This window comes from Protopterus annectens, chromosome 14.part0, assembly GCF_019279795.1.
Source record: "Protopterus annectens isolate FY-2018-M chromosome 14.part0, PAN1.0, whole genome shotgun sequence".
Taxonomy (NCBI): Eukaryota; Metazoa; Chordata; order Ceratodontiformes; family Protopteridae; genus Protopterus; species Protopterus annectens.
In genome coordinates this window covers 377605591-377632012 of record NC_056748.1, presented here as the reverse complement: position 1 = coordinate 377632012, position 26422 = coordinate 377605591, and the positions used below count along the sequence as shown (strand labels likewise).

General features: G+C 42.0%; 1 protein-coding gene across 1 annotated transcript in view; it reads right to left on the bottom strand.

Moving 5' to 3' along the window:
* The window catches only part of LOC122788662 (SH3 and PX domain-containing protein 2A-like), a 1000753-nt gene that overhangs the window by 5600 nt on the left and 968731 nt on the right, over nt 1-26422 (bottom strand). The window contains exon 4 of the mRNA XM_044055558.1: nt 25537-25613. Coding sequence (XP_043911493.1) covers nt 25537-25613 — 77 coding nt within the window. The remainder of the gene's footprint in view (nt 1-25536; nt 25614-26422) is intronic.

Sequence of the window (26422 nt, the reverse complement as noted above, 5' to 3'; positions counted from 1 at the left end):
TATCGGAGAGTCAGGACTAAGGGAATCCTCTTCCTCAAACCCCATGGCAACAGGGGAATACATTTGAGAACAGTATGTCATAACTCTTCACCAGAGACAAAACCAAACTCTTCCTTAGAGGAACATAGGCAGAAACAAATAATCCTTGAGGGGCTTTAAAGCCGTAAGTGCACTGAAGAGACCCTGAGTAAAATCCTGACATTCTTTGTGTGTTTCCATAGCTACAGTGGTCACATACCTAGTCTAAGGAAAAATCAGCCTCAACAAACATAGGGGGCGGAGAAACCTGTCTAGATTCAATGAGAGTACCAATAACCCCCTTCTCTAACAAAAATTTTGGGAATCCCCTAGGCTCCTCTGATTATAATCTGCAGGGATTCCCCCTCCTCGTCTGGAGCAGATACAGGCATAGCTTTGGCGGACATGCAGATAGGCAACCCTATATTGACCTACAACTTGGTCATAACAGAGGGAGCTAACACTGGCAATGGATAATCATCAGGCTCCTCATCTAACGCTATTTATACATCCACAGGAGGCAAAACAGCCACGGATTCAATGTGTGCTTTTTTAGCTTGTTCTCAAGTAGTGGCTGACCATCAGGGTGGGTGGATTCAGAGGTCATGGCACCCACAGTTAAAAGTTTTAAATGCTGGTTTTCTAAGTAAATAGAAAGGGACAACAGAAAGCTATGGAAAGCATTTGGTACAAATGCTTGACAGATCTCGCACTGAGTAAGGACATGTGTAGAACCCCAACAAAAAAAGGTACTTCGCGTGTCTATCCTTATGGGAATCTGCCCCCTACATTCTCATTTTTCCTTACTGGATGACAAGTAAAAGGAAATCCAAGAAGAAAAAATAGAATGGAAGAGACCCCAATGAGCTACTCATCTCTAGAAGGTTCTTAGCTGAACCAACATGGTGAATGTCTTGCAAACTGAATGCAAAGGTAGCATTTGGACTGGCAGCAAAGAAGTTCTGAAGATTAGGCACTTGTATGGCACTTGCGTACTTTACGCTTTGGAAGTGGGACATGTGTTTGACGTACAGCACCTGTTAGGGGGTAAAGGCTTTGCTGGCCAGATGTTCAGTTGTCCATCGCAGGATATCACATTTGTAAAGAATACTGCAGCAGTGATAAGGAAAGACATCTACTAAGAGAAGATAATAGCAGCAAGTATATTGAATCCTTAAATATCTGGGTTACTACTACTCGGGAAGCAGACTAGGGATAGTGCCACTGTTTTGCTTCTAGTGAGAGAAGAAGCAAAGCTTAGTCTTATGATAGTGCTGATTGCAGTCTATTACTTTTAAAGCACCCTAACCTAGCCAGCTGTAAACCCTTCTTATACAATTTCCTTGTAGATTACATAAGCACTCAGGTCACTGTGGTTCAAATTCCAGTACAACCTAGTCATAATCCATGTGGGTGTAATCAACCCAGGATGTCCCTCCCTGGATTGTATGAAGAGAGCCATGATGGAGCCCTCAGACTGTGTGCCCCAGACCAGTAGAAGCGTAGTACTGAACAGCATTCTACCTTCTCCAAGAATGATGCAACAATATAAACAGAAGATAATTGACTTAGTTTTTGCTGTTATTCAAACAGGTAAAATATCTGCTAATCTGGAAGGATATGGTTGACCGACCACACTTTTTACAGGAATGATCTGCACATGCACACCCTAAGAATTCAAACTTTGGCTAAAACATCATCCACCCCCACAATGCCTTTTTTAAGGCATTACCAACCTAATAAACCTTCTGATATAGCAAACCCACCCCGAGAAAATCTAAAGGTGTTGCTGTTCAAAAAAAAAAAAAAAAAAAAAAACTCTTCGCCCTGTAAGCTCTCTTCACCCTGGAGAATGCAGATGTCTGTGCAGTTACTGAGACATGGTTTAAAGCCATGGAGAGCACTCCAGCAGTGTAGGGCTATAATGCCTTTCACACTTTTAGACCAGCTACTTTTCAGGAAGACACAAAGAGAGGAGGTGTCACAATTTACATAAAAAAACACACACCTCAAGGTTAGTCAAACAGTATGACATGCTTCAGCTTCTTCACATCCAAATTACAATAAGCAAAGTCCCATACCACATTCTTTGTAAGCCATAGCTCTTCCTCTATAACCCAGGAAACCCATAATGCACACTTATGTGCACTGCAGACACTCCCCAATCAATCTAACACCATATTCATGGCAGACCTTGCTACCTCACTATAAACTGAAAAGCATATACAATCCCAAATGTGCAGGTCCAGAGATTCCTGGACTTTGAAAATACAAACACTCTGTCCCATCTATTCTGTATGCCCACTAGGGCTGCTAACATCCTTGACCTGGTCCTTACAAACATGGGAGGATGGTGTACCAATGTATGTTTAATTGTTCACAGAAACCTTATACAATCATGTTAAGAGCTGCATAGAAGCTGTATTTACCACGAAAAAGCACAGGAAAAACCCAAAATACAAGCCATTTAAATCTACCAAAGCCAAATTTGAGGTAAAAAAGTAGTCTGCCAGAACACGGAAAATCACATGGCATTCTTCAGACATGTCTGTGACCTCAAAGGCAATAAACAACAATGTGCTGAACTAATCGTAAAGCCACTTATACTGATCCAGAAGATGCAACAAATCTAGGTTTAATTTTACCCCCACCCCAACAGTCTTAAGGAAATACCCCCAACCATAAATCCCCCAGCTATCACTAGGGAACAGTTCCTCAATGCACTCTCCAAGGCCAACACCACTGCATCAGTAGGCCCGATAATATCCCAGGATGCCTCCTTACCAGCATGAAATATGACCTATCAGGAGCACTAGAAATGCTATTTAACCACAGCCTTCAGACAGACTTTGTGCCAAGCAAATGGAAGACTGCAACGGTCATCCCTCTGCACAAGGGTGGGTCATCTAATTACAGAGGTAACTACAAACCCATAAGTCTGACTAGTTTTATATGCAAAGCCCTGGAAAGAATTATCATGGAAAAACAATTACATAAGAAACCTTCGGACAGTGGATCCGACCCAATTTGGTTTTGTCAAGGGCAGGTCATGCCTACTCAACCTGGCGGAATCATATGAGTAGGTTAGCAAAGCAAAGAACAAGAGCAAAATGGTTCATACTGCATTAACTTGTTCTCATCAAGGCATTTAACAAAATCCCACTATGGGATTGTAGACAAACACAAAATTAGGTAGAAATCCCCTATGTCATCCATTAGATAGCCAGCTGGCTTACAGATAGGACCCAAGTTACGACAAGGGAGTCTACCTCTACAAAGGGACCAGTCACTAGCAGAGCACCTTGAGGCTTGGTGCTGGGGCTGCTCCTTTTTGACATCTACGTCTTTGAAGTCTACACCAGCATCAAAGGCTTTTGTCTCATCATGTTTGCAGATGACTGCAAACTTGGAGAAGTCACAGAATTCCTCAATGATACCAATACCCTCCAAGATGACCTGTAACACACAATAACAACTGTTGCCAGAGCCATGCTCTAAAACTAAAGAAATGCATAACAGCATTCTTTGAGAAGATGTCTGCCCCTGGACACTGCCACATTAATAATACAACCCTAAGAGTAGCCTCAATGGTCAGGAATTTGGGAACACATGTAGACCATAACCTGGCCTTTGACCATCATGTGTTTACAGTAGTAAGGAAATCATTTAATACTATGCAACTTTTAAGCAACGGTATCACATCTAGGGCCAAGGATGTCATTACTACGCTGTGCTTAGCCCTTATTAGACCAATCATGGAGTACAACATCCTCTTTGGTACTTGTACGCCAAGGCAAATGCAACAACTGAGGATTCCACAGATGTTCCTCACAAAAGGAATACATGGCCTAAACAACATGTCCTAAGTGAACTGCCTCAAAGCCCTAGTCCCTGTACTTTGTCTCCTACAGACTGCTGAGACATGATGTGCTACAAAGCAACTTCTGTTCCCACTCTGATGGACCTTTTGCACATCAGCAAAAGAAAAAGCATCAGAATTACATAAATTAGGGGACCTAAACCTCGTCTGGAACATAAATAGGACATATCTGAGGGACAATTCTGCATCTCATAGCCTACTCCTTTTGTGGAACAGGCTTCCTATCAGTGTGAAGCAGAGTTCTTCCCTAAACCAAATTAAGCACATCTTTAACCAGTGGCTGGGGAAATGGAAATTTAACCCTGGTCTGGCACCTATGTCTCTAGTAGATGGAGGCAGCCTAAAAATGCTTGATTAATCATGCCCAAGCCTACATATACACCTTAAAATAATCCCAGGACATCAAAACTTGTCAGATACATTTGGAAAGCACGTCCGGGCTTAAAAAGACACCCCCCCCCGAGGTCATTAGCCTAGTAATCACCTACGAGTGGCCGAAGGACAGAACTCTGGGGTACATTGCTAGTGATAGGTTTTTTTTGGAGAAGATACAGCAGCCCATTCTAACTTTCTGGGTTCTGTTTGAAAGCCAGTCTGCTATTCAACTAATTACACAGGTATTAGCATTTAGCTGTAATAGCTTTTCTATGACACCAGAGTGTGGGATGGTATCAAATTCCTTTGTGAGGTCTAGACATGCCATATATATGGTTTTGCCCTCACTCACTGCTTCAATAACTTTCTCAAAGAAGACAACCTACTTAAGTAGGAAGGATCTACCCTTGATAAATCCAAACTGGCTTTGGTCAAGTTTTTATTTTACCTATGTCCTTATTTATTAATTCCATAGGATCCTTGCCATAGTCTTCCAGAGGAGGCTGGTTAGACTTATGAGTCTATAATTTACGGTGTCCGTTGCCATACTACCTTTAAGCAAGGGGGATGATGATTGCTGTCCTCCATTCATCTGGCACAAAGCTTGCTTGAATACTGACACTGAATAGCATGTGTAAGGCATCTGACAGGTCCTGTTTCAGACTGACAAGAAAATCAGTATGTTATTAGGCCCAGGAGAAGCAGTGTTCTTGGCCTTGGATAGTGTTTTGAGGACTTGTTCATGGTTGATTTGAGGGAGGGGTGTAGATGCTGGTAGGAGATATGGGAATGTAGGAGGAGAGAGGAGGGTAAAGTTAGCTTGGCTATACCCTGTGGGTCTATCTGATATCATTGATTGGACAAAATTTTAATCTGACACCCCTCCCACCTCAATTAATTTCTATGGATTTTCTCAACTTACTGACCCAAATAAGATATAAATCACCCAACAATGCCTCCATATTAGACTGAATACTCTTAACAAAGCCTGGTAACATCCTTAGCACTTTAACTCTTCCAGACAATCTAAGTGACCGCATGCTCTGTTTTGCTAATAGGTTTTCATGCCCCTCAGTAAATCTCCATTATAAGCCAGAGTGTAACTTATTCAGTTTCAACGTACACAATTTCATCTGCACACTAAAGCAATATAACCAGAACATACTAAAATACCTCCCATCGACACAGCTATTCTAGAATTAACCAACATTTTTATCAAACTACTGAAGCAACATGCCCTACTTGGGAGAAAAAGAGTTAAACATAATCCTGTACAATGGTTACCCCAGAACACCAAACACCTAATGAAAACAACAGCTAAAGCCTGGAAAACTTGGCATGCCAACAGAACCCACTAAAACATCTCAAGTACAGACACCTGATAAATAAGACCAAATATAATATAAAACTGGACAAAAAGCAGCACTACTGTAACCTACAACAGAGACATCAAAATAAGCTGTCCAAAACCTAATCAAAGACAACCAAAACCACTGATCCACAAGCCCTCTTCCCAACCCTAACCTGACACAATACCATATTAAACCACTGTAAAAAAAATACATGCTAAAAGTGAAAACCACAGGCAGATGATCTTCCAAAGTATCTAAAATAAACACCAAAGCCATATGCAATGGCTCAATGCAACTAAATCAAAGATTCTACTATTCCCACCCACAAAGACCCTCTCCTACGATAAAAACAACTTCAAAGTCTATAGTCAAAAAAACTCACCTATAGAAGTGGTCCCTTCTGCCAAACTACTTGGCATTACTGTAGATGAACACCAAGTTTGATATTCATATTCAACAAAATATTAAGAAAACCCACCAAAAGCTAGGTATGCTGTATAGGAATAATCGCTTTCTCTCCAACTCTACCAGGCAAACTCTGGCCTCGACTTATCTTCTTCCTTCCTTATTACACGGAGCCCCTCTCCTAACCAACCTGTCCTCCATCACCTCTAAACTAGAAAACTGCTACAACAAAATCTCTAAATTTGCCTCTAAATCTAAAAATACCACCCATCACTGCCTAACCCTAAAATCCCTGAATTGGCATGAACTCCCAAACTACCTAGACTATCTCCAACTCACTACTGCATATGGACTCTTATTTCACCCAACAAAATGTCCCGCTCTAACTAACATCCTTCCCCCTTACACACCCAACAAAGCTCTCTGATCTGAAAATCAGAACTTAATTACTATCCATAAACCTAAACGTCCTGCTGGCCAACTTCTCCTATCTTTCTCACTAGGCAAAAAATGGAATTCCCCTCCCTCCACACTAAGAACCATACCAAACTCAGAAAACTTCAAAACCCATCTATTCAAACACCTGTCCACTAAATGGAAATGTACCTGCCTTCACCCAGCCTAATCAAATGGGGTTCTCGCTCTGGTTCCCAGGATCTACAACTCTCATAGTTATCTTCCTATGAGCCTATCTAAGCTCTCAACAATTTCTATAGCTTCTCTCTAAGCTCTGAACAACTCCTACAGCTACCCTCACACAGCCCAACCTTGTAAATATTGTAAATAGCATTCTACTGTTGATGTGTGTATATAAATCGTATTTACATTTTCTTAAAAGGCATGTAAACTGTTTCCACACCTAACACATATCTGTTTTCCTCAAATGAAACTGTATGATCCCTACCTTCAAGCTTAATGAATTTGTTAACTATGCATGATATTGAATGCATTTATGAGTAAATATTCTACATAATATTATCTTTAATACTAACTATGTTGTATCTAAATTGTATAATGCATCTTGGAGCTTTTCTCCCCGGGCCTCCACTGAAAATGGGTCAATTCGGCCCAGTGAACTTCCCTGGTAATCAAACTGCAAATAAATAAATAAATATAATGCCCCCTATCTATACAGACAGATTTCATCACTGAAAGTCAGTTCCCACTCTCTGGAAAAAGGCAAAGTATTGTATGCGTATAGGAGAATACACAAGTACAAACCCACTGCTATCCATCCTCCCTTATCTAAGATCCTCAAAAGATGCATCCACACTCAATTACTTCACCACATAACCACTACTAATCTTCTTTCCCCACATACACAACTTGGTTTTCGACCCATCCATAGTACCAGCACTGTCCTACATCACTTGCTGATACAATCGATGAGAACAGAAACTCTGGTAATCTGGTCTCCTTCCCCATGTCTGGATCAGTTAAAAGCATTTGATAGTTTGCCATCTCAAACTGCTATAACATCTTTCCTCCTTGGGCCTCTCCTCCATTTCCTTCACTTGTTGTCACAGCTGCCTAACAAACAACAAGCAGTCAAATGGTAGCTTGAATACTCCTCATTCTTAGCCATAACTGTAGGGCTACCACAGAGATCTATACTTGGACCATTCCTGCTTAATAGATTCATAAACGATCTAGATGCTGCCACCAAACACACCACTTTTATACAATGTGCAAATGATTCAACTCATCTGCACAACACTGCATCCAACCTACAAAAACTGCAAAAACTTACCCAAGAATCCTTTAAATCTACAGAATCTTGGCTACACAACTCGATGCGTTCTGAACCCAAGAAAACCAAACCCCCAATTCCCCCATAACAATACTTCCCTAAACATTACCTCCCTGAACAGCAGTGAGTTTGAACAAGTCACTCATACAAAATTGTTAGGAGTAACAATCAACAAAAAAAAAGAAATATGACCTTCACTTCCAACCAGCAATCAAAAAGACTACTCAAAAACATGGCCTGTTATATAGAACTCATTTCAAATGGACTGAAGAGTAACAATATCAAAAACCTACCTTTTCACCATCCTTTTATATGGCTTTTGACCTTTTACAAACCTACAGACTAATGTACAATCAAAACATGAATAATGTTGTGTCTTTCAGCTCATCCCAGTCAGGGGTCGCCACAGTGGAACTCCGGTCCACTAATGCTTGGTAGCGGATTTTTACGTGCCGAGTTACCAGCCCTGACGCACAACCTTCAACAAAGGCATGCTCATTCACGCATGCCCCCACACAGAAGACGTTCTAGCTGAGAATCGAACGGGACAACGTCTTGCTGTGAGGCGACAACGCTATCGCAGCACCACTACCGCAGGACTACAATCAAAACATGAATGCTATAATAAAATAGTCCACTTTGTTTTTAACATTCCCTGTGAAACCCAGCACTATCTGGCACTAAAGAATCTTACTTGGACTGATCTTGCACATTATCTTCACCACAGTTGGTTCCTACTCACTCATACCCAATACACAACCCTGATAAGTATCCTGCACTAAAAGGCATAATACAATGCAACAGAAATCTCTGTTCCAAAGACAAGATCATATTCATCACCAAACCCAGTAACACAGCAGCAGTATCGCTTTATTCTGTGTATCCAACCTCTGGAATGCCCTCCCATACACTTTCAAAAACAACTTGAGAGACAAACTAAGGGAGCACCTGTTAACATCCTAGCTATGTAACTGTGTGCATCTCCTGGATAATTACTACTCGGCATCTCTCACTAATACATCATCTTCCTCTTCTCATCTCTAACATATTCACACTTTTCTGATCCTACCTATCTGCTATTATGCCTCCCAAACTGTCTTGGAAACTGCACTCTTGTTTGATTTATACTACCTTTGTCCCAAATGCAGTTAAGCAATTCTCTCTCTGCTTAAACCTGCGCCAAGTGTCATGATTCTTTACTTACTACAGTAAAATCTCGTTTACGTTGACCACCCAAGGGACTGTAACAAACTGGTCAACATAAGGAACTAGGCCTACTGTACTGATACACACATGTAATTTACTTTCTTGTACAGCTTTTATTAGAGAATCTCATACGAAATCATACACAATCAAAACACAGTAAAATCATACATACAGTACCATACAAAATCAATACATTTACTGTTTTCGCATGGTTTAGTCATTCTTTCTGAAAAATGAGTCAGTCTTGGTCTGTTTCTTCTTATTATAAAGGTAAGTGGAGAAAGCACTCTCAACACTGGCTACAGCATTCAGCATACTTGGGCATTTTTCCAAAGCAACTGACTTCAACTGCATTATCAGATGCCTGACATTCTCTTCTTTTGGAGTCTCTGCAATTTCTGTCTCATCCTCATGTGCTTCTTCCACTTCAACAGCAGCTTCTTGCACTTTTACGCTGGTCTATACACTTTAGTCAATATCACTTGGAAAATTGCTTCTGGGTCAGGTTCATTACAAGTTGCCATCTCATCATCCATTGCAACAAAACCTTCAAAATCTACTCCTTCAAATTCTGCCATGGGAGATGGGACTGTCTGATAGGGCCAAAACATTTGTGCTCTTGGGTTGTGACAAATCCAACTTTCTTGAAACACTTCTGCATCATTTCTGGCTGAACTTCACTCCAAGCAGAACTGATCCTGAGGACAGCATCCAGAAAATGAACTGATGCAGCGGATGAAGTTGCTTCCACAGGCGGACCACAGGTTTGTGTTTTAGTAAAGATCCACTGCAGGAGCTGGGCTCGGTATTGCATTTTAAATATTTTAGAGGTTGGATTTTTGAGGTCGTGTTTGGAGGCAGAAATTTCAGTATCACATTTGTGAGATTATTCACTTGAGGGTGGCCAGGATAGTTGTCTACTGTCAGTAGACTAGATAGTTTCTTCATTTCTCGGTCGATACCCCTTACTCACTCCCCAAATAGGGCACCAGTCATCCATGCGCATTTGTTTGATCTCCAAGTGACAGGGAGGTTTTCTGGCTTCAGGTTCTTGAATGCATATAGCTTTGCCAATTTACCAATCAGCAAGGGCTTTGGTTGGGTTGACCTAGCACAAAAAAGAGCTGTGAAACGTGCTTTGGAAAGTTTTCTGCTTTTACATTTGTCACCCTTCAAGACGAGGCTCCTGTCAGGGATCGCATTGAAAGAGAGTCCGCACTAGTCAGCGTTAAAGATGTCATCATCTCTGAAGCCTCTGGAGAAGTCCGGGAACTTTTTGAAGAACTATTCCACAATGTCTACTGGAACGTCATTGCATTCACCACACAAGACTTTCTAGGAGCTCTCATGTTGCAGTTTAAATTTCTCAAGCCAACCAGCTGATGCTTGAAAATCTGCCACCTCAAATTCCTGTGCAAATTTTTTAGCAACTTCTTGGCTCATCGCCCCAGAGATTCAGGCATTAACCACCCTCAGTTGTTTGAATCAGCTTAATGCGGCTTTTACTGACTTCATTGAGGGATGTTTTCCTCCTTTTCCACTGTAGGTCTCCACTTTTCTTACCATATCTCTCCAAGTACTGATATTTACATTTTTGGATGTTGCTGTGGTCTTGCTAACACAGTCTTTCTTTGGCTGCTGCTTTCCAGAAAATGTAGATCATCAACCTTTCCCTTCAATGTCAGCTCTTTGAGTTCTTTCCTTTGGGCCATCATGTCTCAATTAACTGTAAAATGTTTCAGTAATTGTAGGATGTACCTACAATTCAGACCAGTCCTTCACGTTGAAAAAATCTTCAGCAACATATGATAAACAATAGGACATTAGGCCTAATCCAACACATGGTAATAGTAAAACTTGAAGAAAGAACTTATAGTAAAGAAAAAAAAAATACAACTAAGGGGTAAAGCCCACACCTTCTATCCCTTGGTGTAGAGTGGACTCAACTGGTTAAGTTATAGAGGGTAAATTAAAATTGTGTGTCAAAGTCCAAGTGGTCAAGACGGGTCTATATTAGAACGTCAAAGTTTCTAAACTTCGAATGTTATAATATCGACCCCCTATTCAGCGAAAGCTAAAAATATCGAAGCAACAGAAAAACTAATTTTTTCCTAGGGAAAGAATTTGGTTGTCTGTTTCTGTTGCTTCGGTATTTTCAGCTCTGTGGTGGAAATTAACGGGTCGGATTCAGGTAAGTGTGCGATTGAGGGCGGGTTAGGTATGTGTGCGATTGTGTGGACATGAGGGTTAGGTGAGTTACGGTTAGGGCACGGGTTAGGTATGTGTGCGATTCTGTGGATGTGAGGATTGTGTGGACATGAGGGTTAGGTGAGTTACGGTTAGGGCACGGGTTAGGTATGTGTGCGATTCTGTGGATGTGAGGGTTAGGGCACGGGTCAGGTAAGTGTGCGATTGTGGGGACGTGAGGGTTAGGGCGGGGTAGATGAGTTAGGGTTAGGGCACAGGTGAGGTGAGTGCGCGATAGTGACGGACCTTAGGGTTAGGGTAAGTGGATAGTTAGTGGTGTGTGTATAGTTTAGTGTATGGTTAGGTGTAAGATTTTAGGTGTATGTGTGTGGACTGTTGTTTGTTTGGTGTGCTTGTGTTGTGTGTATGTGTTTTGGAAGAGCAAATTTTTTCCCTAGGAAAAAATTTGCTGTTCTGTATGTGCGATGTTTTCAGCGTTCGCTGAATAGGGGTCGATATTAGAACATTCAAAGCCTTGAAAGTTCGATGTTCTAATATAGACCTGGTCAAGATACAACTTACAGAGGTGGTCGATATACAGAGGTAGGTCTTCCACCGAGTACATGTGCATGTCCAGTCTATGAAAATTAGGTCAACTTAAGGAGGTGGTCAACTCTGGAGGTTCTACTATATATTCTACTATATATTCTATCAATGCATGACTATTGTAAATACTTGCCCTAGTAGTATGTAAATGTAACAAACAAATGTACTATACCCAAGCTTTTCTTTGTACTTTGTTTAATGCCTGTCTACTTTTACGATGGTCTTCCAGTTAATGGAGGGGTAGCTGAAGTCTCCTAGGAAAATGGTGTTTGGCTTAAGGCTTAGGGACTCCACAGGTATGAGTTATGGGTTGAGGGGGGACACGCAAGAGGGTCTTATAGATGGCCATGATGTGATAAGGGGTTTTGTAATGGTAAGCTGGACACAAAGGAGTTCCAGATCATTATCGTGTCTAACTAGTCTGGAAGTTTTTTTGTTTTTTTTGATACAAATATGGAGACACCACCACTGCTAGTGCGCCTTTATCTATTGCAGTGGGCCTGGACATGTGGTAGGCATTGAAACCCTGTAATGATGGGGGTGCTCTCGATGGTCTTGAGCCAGGTATCTGTGATGATACACACAGCAATGTCTTCAAGGGTAAGGAGTGCTTGTAGGGAATGGAATTTTTTGGTAAGGCTTCTTGTGTTGAACAGCCATACCTGCATGTTATCCATATTTGGTTTTGTTATTGGAAGCATCTGAGGACTGACTTTGCCTAAAAAAGGCATTATGGAATCTGACAACATTTTATTCAATATATGAAAGCCTGGGGGGTGCAAGTCCATCCTTGGCAAAGGAGTTAGGAATGTCTAAAACACCTTTTGAATGACACCAAAAGTTAAGCCATTTGTTGAATTCAAAGATCTTTTATTCACACTGAGGCATCATTCTTGGTGATGGTAAAATGCTGCCCATGGCTAGGTTCATACCTGCTTTGGACAGATATTCCAAGAGCTTCATCATGTCTTTCTATATAGGCCAAAGTACATTTCAAGTAATATAAACCCCAAGGGCACTGTGACAGTATCATGTGTGTTTATCCAAAGCTCTTACACAAAAATGTTTTCAGTTTTTATCTCTGGGAACACCTAAGATTCTGATTCTGATGAAGTCTCCTTTTTATTGAGACGGAAGCGCTCTATATTTTGTGTTCTTATTAAAGACATTTCAGCAGCTGCGTTTGTGGTTTCTCAGACCATTTTTTTCATTATTTAACAGCTAAATACCAAACGCACTTCATACTGTCCAAATAAGCCTTATAAAAAAAATAACAAGTACCATGCTCAGGACTGCTAATATCCTGTCCCATTGTTTTTTTTTTTTTTTTTTTAAAGATGGCTGCGTCATTCATCTCCTTCCATGACAGTGTTCCAATAAACATTTGGACAAGTCAACTAAGGTTCCCAAACTCTGGTAATCAGCAGTAATAATCTCTTTACATAATGGTGGTAATTCAGTTGATCACCATAATAATCAACCTACTGGAAAAATGTGTACACTCCAAGTTTTAGCAATACATTAACACTAACAACTCACTCACTATGTGACTCAGTGAATTATGTGCTTGTCCTGGCAGAAAGACAGCTCTCCTTGACGCTATCCACACATGCTGAACTTGGCTTCCTGGACTTGTCAAAGTCAGTTAAGTACCAAAATCCACCACCTCCTTTCAGGCAGGCTCTCAGTCACTGATTATCATCATGAGCAACCTTGAAGGCAGAGTTTGGTTTGAGAGAGTAAGATGTGGTCCTTCCCATCTGTAACTTACTGTGAGTGTTCTACATAGTGTGCCTAGTCCACTTCTATTCTCCATCTTAGTGAATGACATGCAGAAGCATGGTGGTGCTGCTAAGTTAACACAGGACACCTTATGATTCAGTGCAGCTCTCTTTAGCCTAAACTGTTGCATCTGTACAAATGGTACTTCAGCAAACATTTAACTATTTTCATACTTAGTAACTGTGACTCCGCAAAGCTCTTTGGGGTCTTATACATGGAACTCAAGTCTGACCGTTGGATAAATTCATTACAAAAAGGATCTACAACCTATATAGAGAGAAGGCTTTTATGACAGATTATGACAAAAAATATAGAACACTTTTTTTTCTGCTGCCCCAGCTTCTTGTATAAATTATATTATTCCTGTGTACTAACTAACTTTATCAAAATCACCTGACGCAAACATAAGCTGCCTCTACAATGGAAACACTCAATGCTACTCGGGCTATCTTTTCAATGTTTTAACTTTTCTGCTTCTCTGGTAACAGAGTTTACACACACCCACACAAACTTGCAATTTTTTCTAGAAGTGCAATAAGATGTGATTTATAATAATTAAAGTGGGCTTGGTGGTATTTGTCTTAAGATGTCAGTTGCCCTTTTGAAGTGTTGTTGACAATGTTATGTTAGTCCCAGCGAACACACACAAAAATACCTAACAACATGCACCCTTTTCTCCAACATGAAGCATTGAACAGGCTTAGCTCTCAGAATTTCCTAACCATCTGAAGCTCAGCCAATTACTAATGGCTGAACATCTGGTATACCCCTTCGATATCACCTTACTTTACTGATCTTTGTGTGTCTCTAACGCAAAAAATTCAGTCTATATCTACTCGTTAAAACAACATAATAAGTCTCTTCTCATCAACCATACATTTGCCTCTAGACAAAGCCACAAAATAGACAAGTAACATAACTGTGGGGATCTAACACTGGACACCACCTTATTAGTGAGTGAACAGTTGGGGTCATCTTCTCTTCTTTTCCATTTCAGCATTTTTTTCTCTGTGAAACTCTCATGCTTGGGGGTGCCCCCTGCCAGAAAACACTGCAACATTATGCCCTGCACCAGGAAAGCATTAGTCCTTGACCCAGCCAGCTTGCCCAGAGTTCTTTTCTGCTCTTTCTGAAGTTCACATTCAGTCTTGATTCATCACTGAAAAATTATGGTATGCAATGCCTGAAGTGAAACCTTCTAAAGTGTCCTGGTGGACATGTAATACTAAGCCAAGGCAGAGACACTAGTATGACATGAAGCAGTGGCATAAGTGCCACAGATCCAACAAAGCCACCCACAGATGCTAGATGGAGAAATTCTCCTGGCCAGTCTCTGTCCTGTATACAGGATGGTGAAGAATGAAACTACTTTTTGGTTCTTAGACCACCAATAGGAAGTCAAGTCCCACAAATATGAAAAACAAACTGCAATTACTAGAAATACAGTGAATCATAAAACTCAAAATGTCTTTAAAGAACTTTTATAAGGGACCTTTATCCTCAACAAATCCCAGTGGGTATGAGATATACTACATCTACGATCACAGTACGTCAAACTCAAATACTTTAAAGTACTACAGCCCTAGACTTTGTACACAGTCACTGTTCACACTTTCAGTACTGCTACTCTGAAGCTGTCAATTACAATCCTTGGAATTTCCACAAGCACCCTATAAATAGTGACTGGTGGGAGGATGGTTCCATAAAAAGCAGGTATCTGCCACAGAAGCACCAAAGCACCTGAGATATGGAGGGCAGGCCTCAGTCAAGCCATGCTAGAAGTAATCCAGTCCTCCAAAAGCTGTTGTCCCCACATGTAGCAAAGTTATCCTTAACTAGTAAACGCACAGAAAATAATGAAAACCATTTTTACTAACCATAGGAAAAATATATGTCCAGTTTGTGTGTGGTACTATTTCAATACTCAGACAAATGCAAAGGAGTAAATGCCATTTTACCCTCTGATGTGAAACAACCTTGGTGTTTGAATTCATTATTCCAGAGTTGGCAGTGGAATCATTCAGTGTTTAAAACTGCTTGGACAAAGACAGGACCTATAGGTCAAGGTGGATATTTTCAGATCAAGTATTGATCTTTCCTTTTCACTTGCAGATTAGAAACACACAATAAAATATTCATGATCAATAGATGATTTTGCATATGACCATTTTAAACCCATTAATGTCCCTTCTCCCAAATAACTCCAAGCATTAGACAAAGGCAATCTAAAGAGCTAAGGATCTCTTAAAAGAAAGGTATATTCTTTTGAAATTCTAAGGAGTGCCACTGGGGTCTGCAGAGCAGCAGAATGAAAAGAGCAAATGTAGAAGAATATATAATTACCTCTAAGCTGTGGTAATTAAGAATACTCCCCTATTCCAAGGTACAACAGTCTGAAATTTAGTATGTATAAAAGTAGCAGAAATACAGGGTTGCAAAGGAGGGAGAAACTTCCCTGCAAAGACGCTTAATAGTAGTAAAAATGGTTTTCATAATTCCCTCCATGCATAGTTACTACTGTATAAACAGTTGGTACCTTATCTATTTTGACATTGTAAAAATGATTTTAATTGTATTATGACTGACTGACATTGATATTGTACAACTTAAAAGATTTTGTTTGTATTACATGTACTGGAGCTTTTCTCCCTGGACCTCCACTGAAAAGGGGACTTTGTACTCAGACTTCCCTGGTCAATATATGTAAAATAAAGTGTTTTAAGCTGTTCAGGACCCATGCATTCAGGTCCCACAGCAAAGGACAGCTGTCCAGACAATGCTCGATCTTCCCCTTCAAAGCAGCTCTCTAAATAAAAGTAAGCCATCAGTGAAACTGAACTGTTGTCAGGATGAACAGTCAGACTTCAAACAAATCTGCTGCACAATCCCTCGATCCATCGGATACTCAGCTTGTCATGGTGCCCTCACTACTGACTTGTGAAGCTTCATAGCTGACTTCCTGTTAGTGTGAAAAGCACTGACCAAGTCATGACAAGCTGTTTTCCCTTGTTGCAGTACCATATTACTGTGAGTATGGAAACTGTTGTTGCATGTGTTTGTGCATGTCATCCTGACAAAGCTAGATTTGCAAAGTTCAGATCTGTGACTAGTTTTAAGTGAACCCTTATTTAAATGAAAGATTAAAATGCTGTTTTTTATGTGAAGTCTGTGAGGTGACAGCTGTACATGTCTTTATTAATGGGATGTTAAGCTGGCTACTGAGTGATGATATGGTCACCAATAAACTAACTTCAAGACTAACACATCTTACAGTAAAGAAGATGCTCATTTTGCAATTAACTACATATTCTTCCTTTACTGAGATACATTAGCCTCAGAATTAGTTGACAAGAATTTATGGTACAGGAGACTATGTTCCCCTCAACACCATCCACTGCAAAAATGCTTGTTTCTTTTGTACACTTTACATTTATAAGGTCTTTTTGCATTGTCGTCTGTCAGGGGGCATCACAGCTGTGTAGATGTAAATGTGAAGTTTTATTTCAGGTTTATGGGACTCGGATTCAGTCCTTAATCTTGTGAACCCCAGGGCTTCAAAATTTTAAAAAGTCAAATATGATAAAAGCAAATGCAGAATGACGCATTTTCATTTATCGCTTGTACAAAATGCTGAATGTACTAAAAGTAACACACAAAAAGAACAAAAAACAGGCTTTTGTGTCTTTTTGAATGCTTTTCTCAGTGTTATTTCTATATGGGAAGCTGCTGACCTATTACTTCAGCCATCCTCTCTCCTACTACCTTTATACTTTGTGGTGACATTATTTTCTATCCCACCCTCAAACACTGCCACTTCAACTGTGGAGATGAAGAGTGTTGCCAAATGCTTAATTAGCAATATATTTTTGTTATTTTGGACTCCTGGATGAATTCTACCTGAACCTTGTGTTAATACGGTTTTCCTCTCAAAAAAAAAAAGTGTGCTTATTTCTTCCCTCCAAAGCAATTGCTGTAAAATGCAAGTGTCCAGCCTCCAGACACATGTACGCACACATACGCTCTCACTCTCTCTCTCTAATGCACTGTTTCATAAGTCTGTATGATGAAGATGATGCTGAACCGTTCTGCAGTTTTTGGTCTCCATCTGCACTCTGCTCTCTCTCTGCACACTTAATTCCACTTTTTCATCACAGTCGCATCACAAATGCATCTTCTCTAGCTCTACCATCTACACCTATTGTTTACATTGAATTTGGTTTCCTTTTCAACTGCCTTTACCCTGACATGTACTAATATTCCAGGCAGGCTTCCATCACTTTACTGTCTTTACCATTTCCTTGGAAGCAAAGCCTAGCTAGAATACCTATATATCTGGCAGTACAGCAAAGGGGTTAAGGCTAAGAGATTTACTTTGTAATTCTGAGTTTGCGACCCTGCTTCTTTCACCATTCCAATCATCCTTTGCATACTTATTATCCTAAGCACAATATTAAGCATATCAGTGTTTTTGAACAACATGTAAACAGTTACCAATACCTTCTGAGCATTCCAGGATAACACATTACAAACAGATTATGTCCCTCTCAGCCTTCTTCCACAGAGCATCTCTTTTCACTGTTTCACCTACTTTCAGGAAGGGTAACAAACTGTGTTATTTCCATTTATGTCAACACCATGAAATCCCAACCTCTTCTACAGCACACTAGCATCCTTCATTCCACTTTGTATTAATACCCCTTACCTGCTACCAATCTTGGTGATCTACATACAAAAGGAATCGCATTCTTCTTTCTCCAGTTAAAGCCCCCCGTACATGATACAAGGCATCCTGTTTTCTAAATCTTGTTGGCTGCAGTATGCAATGTAAAATCAAGACTCAATCATTTACTTCATACTTCAGTGGCTGGTCTAAGACTGGGGTGAGAAGCCAGTGGTGAGAAGGCAGAAGCTGCAATTATAAATCATGCAAGTACAAGGAACTGCAGATACCAGATAAAAGAAAAGTTGTGTAAAATATTACCATAACAATGGATGTCCTTCTCTTCCATGTTGCAGTATTCTGTATATGGGTTTACCCTTCAGTCTCATGTATGTACGGCCAGTATCCAAAAGCTTTCAGTCCCTCTATGGTGAGTGAGATGTCTGACGTGGATAAGAGTTCGTGGGCCATAAAGGTGACGTCGGAACACACCAGCCCTCAGAACAGAAGCCCCAGTCGGAGCAAGTTCTGTAAGGGCAATGCCATATCGCTGCAATCCAGAAAGGGAAGTAATTAGCTGACAAGTGGGGAAGGAAGGTGGAAAGGAATACTGCAACATGGAAGAGAAGGACGTCTATGGTCATGGTAAGATTTTACACAACTTTTCTATGTCCTTCTATTCCCATGTTGCAGTATTCTGAGTGCCAAAGCTCAGTGAGGTTGGGGTGGTGGTCTAGAAGCAGATCCCAGGAATCCATGAAAGATAGCCCTTGTGAAGCCTGCCCTGAATCTGGAGATGAGGTCAAGTTTGTAGCACTTGGTGAAAGTGTGGACTGAGGACCAAGTAGCAGCTTCCAGGATAGAAGAGGTATCCAGACCCTTGACGAAGGCTCCTGAAGATGCCATTGCTCTTGTGGAATGAGATTTAACTGTACCCTGCAGGGACTTACCATGGAATTGGTAGCAGAAAGTAATGGCCTTGGAGATCCAAGTAGAAATAGTCTGCTCTGGGGTGAAAGGATACAAAAAGTTGGTCAGCCCATCTGACAGGCTTGGTGTTCTGCAGGTAGAATCTGATTTGCCTGTGAACATCCAGGGAATGCAGCACCCTCTCACTGTCTCCTTGTGAGTTTGGGAAAAAACAGGTAGATGTATGGCCTGATTGAGGGACATGTCATTGAGTACCTTGGGCATGAAGAATGGTTTGGTCCTGAGGTTAACCCTGTCCTTGTGAAAAATGAGGAAGGGAGGAGTAGCCAAACAGTTTTGGAGTTTGGACACTCTCCTGGCTGAGGTTAGGGCCACTAATAAAACAGTTTTCCAAGAACAGTGCTGTAGTGAGCCTTTGTCTGCTGGCTCAAAGGGAGGTAGCGTAAGCTTCTCGAGCACAAAGTTGAGGTCCCAAGGTTGGGGCAGGTTTCCTGGGGGGCCTAAGGTGCAGTACCCTTTTGAGGAAGAGCTTGCAAGGGAGTCTGGATGCTAATGGGGGATCCAGAGGCAGTCAAGCAGAAATAGCAGACAGATGGGCTTTGATGGATGAATAAGCCAGTCCAGTCTGTAGTAGCTCACACAAATAAGAAAGCATTAGAGGGGGTTCGCTGAGAAGCAGGTCCAAAATAGTGAACTGTTTCCACTTGGAGAGAGATGATTTTCGAGTATTTGGTTTCCTGGCCTACTGCAGCACATTGAAGACGTCCTCACTGTAAAAGTGTCTAAATGGGATGAGAAGCCTATCAGCCACAGGGTAAGGTGCAGAATCTGCCACTGTGGATGGATTAGTGACCCCTTGTGTTGTGTGAGAAGGTCCAGTCTGTGGGGTAACTTGTGGTGACTGCCCTTGGACAAATGTAGGAGTAAGGGGAATCAGTGCTGTCTGGGCCAGTAGAAGATCACAAAGCAAGATTTTCGGATTGCACTGCTGAATTTTTAGCAAGACCTTCTGAATGAGTGGGAAGGGGGAAAATGCATATAGATATTTCCCCTTCCATGAAACTGAGAAGGTATTGTTGCCAGCACCTGTGTTTCTGGTGTCCTGGTGCAAAAGCCAGGAAGTTGCCTGTTGATGGTGGAGAAAAACAGGATTGTTTGAGGTATACCCTGCCTGTGGCCAAGATCCAGGAAGACATCTCTGTGCAGTATCCATTCATGGTTGTTTGTGCTGGTTCTGCTCAGATAATCTGCCTGTTTGTTGTGGAGAGAGGGAATGTAGCTCACCTGCAGGGAGATTCCCTGTGAGGTGGCCAACTCCCAGACGAAAAGGGCTAGCCTGCAGAGCAGGTAGGACTTGGTCCCTCCCTGCTTGTTGATGTACCACAATACAGTGGTGTTGTCTGTGTATATAAGAAGTGTCCCCTGTTGTCAGAAAGGATGAAATGCCTGGAGGGCTAGAAGGATTGCCCTTATCTCTCTGGCATTCATGTATTCTGATTTGAGGTGATTTGACTACAGGCTCTGCACCTGTCAGTGCCCAAGGGTGGCTTCCCATCCCAGGTCTAAGAAGTCTGTGTGCAAGACCTAAGTGGGTTGTAGTAGTTGGAGAGGAAGGCCTGGGTTGCGTTTTACCTGTGCCAACCACCATAGTATTTCCTTTTTCAGGCAGTGCAGGAGGGGCACAATGTGCTCCAGAGGCTGGTTGTGAAGCTGCCAGATTATGCAAAGGTAGCACTGTAAATTCCTCATATGTAGCCTTAATAAAGGAAGCATGGGTATTGGTGACTGTCATGTAGCCAGAAGCTTGTGGTACTACCTTGCAGTCAACTCTGTAGAGTGAAGTACCAGGAGAAGATGTTCTGTCAATGAGCTCACTTCTGGAGGGGTTAGGTAAGCCTCCATGAGATCTGAGCAGATCCTGCACCCGAAGAACACAATGTCCTGTGTTGGTTTGAAGTTGTGATTTTGGTAGGTTTATCTGAAATCCCAGTGACTGTAGTAGGGTCACCATAAACTGGATGTGCCCTTGGAGTATTTCTTGACTGGAAGCCTGGATCAGCATGTTGTCCAGGTAGGGGAATATCTGTATTCCCTTTGTCCTGCTTTAAGCCACTACAGGTGCCAAGCATTTGGTAAAGACTCTGGGTGCGGTGGAGAGTCCTAAGGGCAAAACAGAGAACTGCAAGGGAGAAGAGCTCACCGAGAATCTTAAATATTTCCTGCGGGAGGGCCTGATTGGGATGTGGAAATAAGCATCCTTTATATCTAATGTAACCAGGAATCCTTGTGGGATAATAAGAGGAAAGAGCTGGCAGGGTTAGCATTTTGAAGGTAGGGATCTTTAGGAAGAGGTTGAGATAGGAGAGGTCTAGAATGGGTCTCCATGGTTTGTCCTTCCTGGGGACCAGGAAGAGCCTTGAATAGAAACCTCTTCCTTCTGCAGAGGAGGGGACTGTCTCTATAGTACCCTGATCTAACAGTGTCTGCACTACTGGTTGCAACAGGTGCAGCTGGGTATGCCACTCTATATGGGAGGGGAGATCCAGGACATGAAATAACCATTTTGAAGAATGGACAGGACCCACTCATTTGAGGTAAGAAGGGTCCAAAGAGGGTGAAAATGAGAGAGGCGGGCAGACACAGGTACAGAAGAGGGGGGCAAGACTGGCAGGTAGTCAAATACTACCTGCCTGTCTTGAAAAGAAGTCCTTTGGCTAGAGGGAGGGATTGCTCTAGGAGGAGGAGGCTGTTTCCTTGTGGGCTTACGAGGCCTTGAAGGAGGAGCAGGTCAGGTGTGCTTCCTAATAAACTGGGTTTTGGAATGATAGTTTCTATGAAGCTTGGGAATTAGTGAGACCAGTGCATGTTTAAGATCCTGCATTTCCTTTTTGTTGCAGAGATTTAAAGAGGTCTGCCAACTTGGAGCCAAAATGTGCAGCATTGTCTAGAGGGCCATCAGTGAGCTTTGCCCTAAAGTAATCTGGCAGGGGTTGTAGGTGAAGCCAGGAGTATCTGCTGATCTGGCAGAGGATTCAGCAGCATCATAATTACACTTGATAGAGTGTCTAGAGACCGGAGATGTGAGAGACAAGACAGAGGACAGTGATGCTTTGGCAGGGGAGTCTGGAATATCTGCCAGATGTTTGTTAGCAGACTAAGAGAGGCACGGTATACTAGGCCATGTGGGCCTGATAGTTTGTGGTTCTAAAAGACAATGCAGCAGAAGTATAAATCTTTTTGCCCAAACTTTCCATTGTCTTGGTGTCTTTGTCAGATGGGGGAATGGTGGTAGTGGGCATGAGTTTGGTTGCTTTGTCAGTGGCAACAGATATAGTGGCAGGATCAGGTGGACACTTGATCAGATGTTCAGCAGTATCAGGTACTTTGTAATGCCTGTGAGGTCTGTGTGGGGTAGGAGGTTGTGCGTCAGGGTTCAAAGATGCAGAAGAGGAGGCATCTAGAAAGGCAGGCAGGATGGAGAAGGAACAGCAGATGGGCTAAGGGTTTCCATTTGAATGAGGTCACAGCACCTCTTTTTTACCTCAGACATTTCCGAGGATTCCCATTGAAAATGTTCCTTCATCCTGCTGATGGTTTCAGTGAAGGTCAAGTCTTCAACTGGGGAGTCAGGGTCCAGTGACTCTTCCTCTGAGGATCCATATGCCAAGGGGGAGAAGAGTTGAGAGTTGTAGGAAAGAGATTCTTCAGAGGAAGCTGAAAGGACCTCCTCTTTCCTAGAAGCTGGATCAGTAGGCAGAGACCTAGGGCTCAGGAGAGGAGGAGGAGGAGTGGAGGCAGTAACAGCTGTGGTAGACCTCAGTGCCATGAAGGCAATGAAGAGGCATGCTTTCTGTAGAAGGGGAGATATGTTTCCTCTTTTTCCTTCTTTTAAGATGGCCTGTGGACGTCTGTCTAGAAACCGGCGACTGCAAGGGATTGAAAGGCTCTGGTGGCTCCTCAGTAAATGCAGGTTCCCCCAGCGTCGGTAAGTGGCATCGGAATAGCTGCTGCAGACGTGCTCTCGCTTAAGGATGGTGCAGCATCCTTAGGGGTACCTGCGACCTCCGAAGTGGCAGATCCAAAATCCGATCATGGAACCAGGTCTATGTCGACCACAGGTTTGGGTTGGCTGGAAGAGGCTCAGCAGCAGACTAAGGCCGTAAGGTCCTGGCCTTCTTTTTTCATTTTAGCAGTTCTGTGGAGACCTCTGAAGAGCCCTCCATCCAAAGCGTTATCTGTTTCAGACATTGGTTTTCAAGGTAAAAATTTAGTGCATGCAAGCGACTACGCAAAGTTTTCGGTATGAACTCTTGGCAGATCAGGCAGGCCTTATGGGCGTGGGACCGTCCCAAACAAAAAAGGCACTTGTCATGGGCGTCCTTATGAGGAATCTGGTGACCGCAGTGACACTTACCTTTCTGGATGACATGAACAAGCAATATTAAAAATTATGAAGGACTAAAAAGGTCCCCAGCGGGGTACTTATCTGAAAAACTAATCTGACGTCAGTGGTAAAAGGAACACAACTGGCAGCTGCCGTCACCTTTATGGCCCACAAACTCTTGTCCACTTCAGATGTCTCATGCACCGCAGAGGGAGTGAAATCTTTTGGATACTGGCAGTACATACGCCAGACTGAAGGGTAAACCCATATGTAGAACACTGCAACACGGGAATAGAAGGACATCTGTACGAGAGCAGACATGGGAGGCAGAGAAAAGATACTGGTAGTGGCTGATATTTGGAGACAGTGTTAAAGCTTCTATTTGTCTTATGGGAGAAATGAAGGGGGATGAATAAGTGGGCCAAACGGTCAGGGATATTTTATTTCTGACATAAGGAGGGGAAATGCATGGGAAGAAGAATAAACAAATTGTCAATTATACAATAAAGGCTCATTACTATTTACAAATGAGCAGACTGCTAGGACAGCATATTCCAAGAGAAAAAAAGTCTATCCGCTGAAGTACCATTGAATAGCCAAGATTTTCTACTGGCATATTCTGAGGGACAGAGCAAAATATAAGAAAAAAATTGGGTACATTCTGCAAAACTAAATAAACAGAAACCTGCCTGATTTTCCTTGTATGTTTGAGCCGTCTCTCGTAAATCTCCATTTGTTTTAATTATTAACAAAAAACAGCGATGGAGATTTTTCTCCATCGCTTCTCCTGCACTAATGAACTACTCTAATGTAGGAAGGCAAGTCCCATATGCATGCACAGTACAGCAGTATAAGGAAGACATACTCTTATACAAATACATTTAAGAAAAGTAAGCAATTTCTTTTTTAAATAATGCAACTGCAGACTAGCAATAATCCACTCATGTTTAAGGGCATATCAGTACTTACCCACGTTGCTTTTGTTTAATCACTTGGGTTTTGCCCTTGTGATCAAACCACACGAACCATTAAATCCAGATACACCCACGCACAATTGTGAATTATTACTTAAATAAGCCATGGCACTCCATCACCAAAAAGCAGATACAAGTTTCATTCATAGTAATATAGCTCAGAACTGCTAATATTCAGCCTTTAGTTTCGTAAAACTGACAGACACAGGACCCAAGAGGCAAAACTAGAGACCTTCCTCAAACAGTAATGCCACAGGAATGGATCAGCATGTGACTCGTCTTCATGGAAAATGTGGATGCACCACATCTATAGTTTTGATGTTCCCTGTTTTGCAGTATACCAAGATTAGCAAGTGAAGCTCAAAACTGATGTAAAGTAATGAAGCAGTTTAAACTGTTACTCAAAACATCTCAGCAATCAGATCAAATAAAGTTCTGGAAATCCACTTCCACATGTGATCCCCATGAAAAGGATCCCTCTCCTTGCAGCTGACCATCAGCTGCAACCAGCTCCTCTCCTCATTTCCCAGGTCAAGCAGATCCACCTTAGTCTGCACACCAGGCTCATTCTGACCTACGTTTGGGAATGGTAAGAAAATTAAGGTCACTGGTGCGGAATCATGCTACTGTAGGGAATGCAACCCATTTCCCATCCTGCAGCAGCTTTGCAAACTCCACAGTTGCTTCCTACAGGTGGTGAATGCATGCATCCACACATGCACAATCTCCTGATCAAGAGGCATATATCACTTGTTGTGCAGACGTTGCCTGGCTCTTAATGAAATTACTGAAGGGAGCCTAGGCAGCTGCCCACCCCCCCCGCAAGATGGGAACACCAGTTCCAGCCACTCACTCCCATCCTTTCTCCCCTCATCCTGTCCCTCTATTGCCTATGCCACCAATTAACCTTGGGTGTCTGGGTCACAGTATCCCTCTATATCACAGGGCCAGGTCAAAACAAATCAGACAGCAGAAGTCTTTAGCCTTACTTCAGGGTTCAACAAAAATATCAACGGCATATCCTTACCCTGCAGTAGTCATCGATGGGCTTCAATCTTCTGACTGCAACATCTCGAACATGGCTCCTTCGGAACAGAACTTTACCTAGCACAAAAGAAAAATAGCTACCAATTAGATCGTACTAGCGCCATTACTATTACAAGTTATTCCAGTTTTTCTTTATATCAAGTTCTCTCCTTCTTGGACTATTGCCTACTCATTCCCCCACAAACCCTAGCTGCACTCCACATTATTCCATGGTTGAAGATCAGAAATATCTACTGGAGAATTGTCTAGCTGGCATCACATTCATGCATCTGTGGGTCTAGGGCAGAGTCATCCAGAGGAGTTGGCATAATCCACACAGCCATGGATGGCTGACTTTTCCTTCTATTCTACAAGCATGACTCTATGGCAGCTTTGATATCGGCAAGCTTCCACTACACTGCCCCTGTGGTGCATGTTCCCATGCACCTATCCTAACATAATTGTTATGCAAGGCACAGTTTGATGAACAAAGATATCTGAAACCAACTGCTTCATGCTGAGTCTTCTGCTTCCACTACCAGTTGTTCGTGCAGTGGGTCAAGTTGCCTTCCTCCCCTAGGAATGGAGAGTAGGCACTAGTTGCACATACCCTTGATTTAATGAATCCTCCACTACTTGGGCCCACCTTATCTCTCCTGTGCAATGCCTTGTGCATGTAATGCACAAAATGTTTTGGTCATTGGAACAGCTGTACACATTGTGGTAAAATTCATCATGCATTAAAAAAATGAGAAAATATATAGTGTCCAGATTAGAAGCCTATATTTACAGTATGCAATTCAAGTTCACACAGGCATTCCTGACCCAGATGTATTCTTAATTCATCATTTTTTGATACTCATCATTCCCATCACATTTTTCCAAAA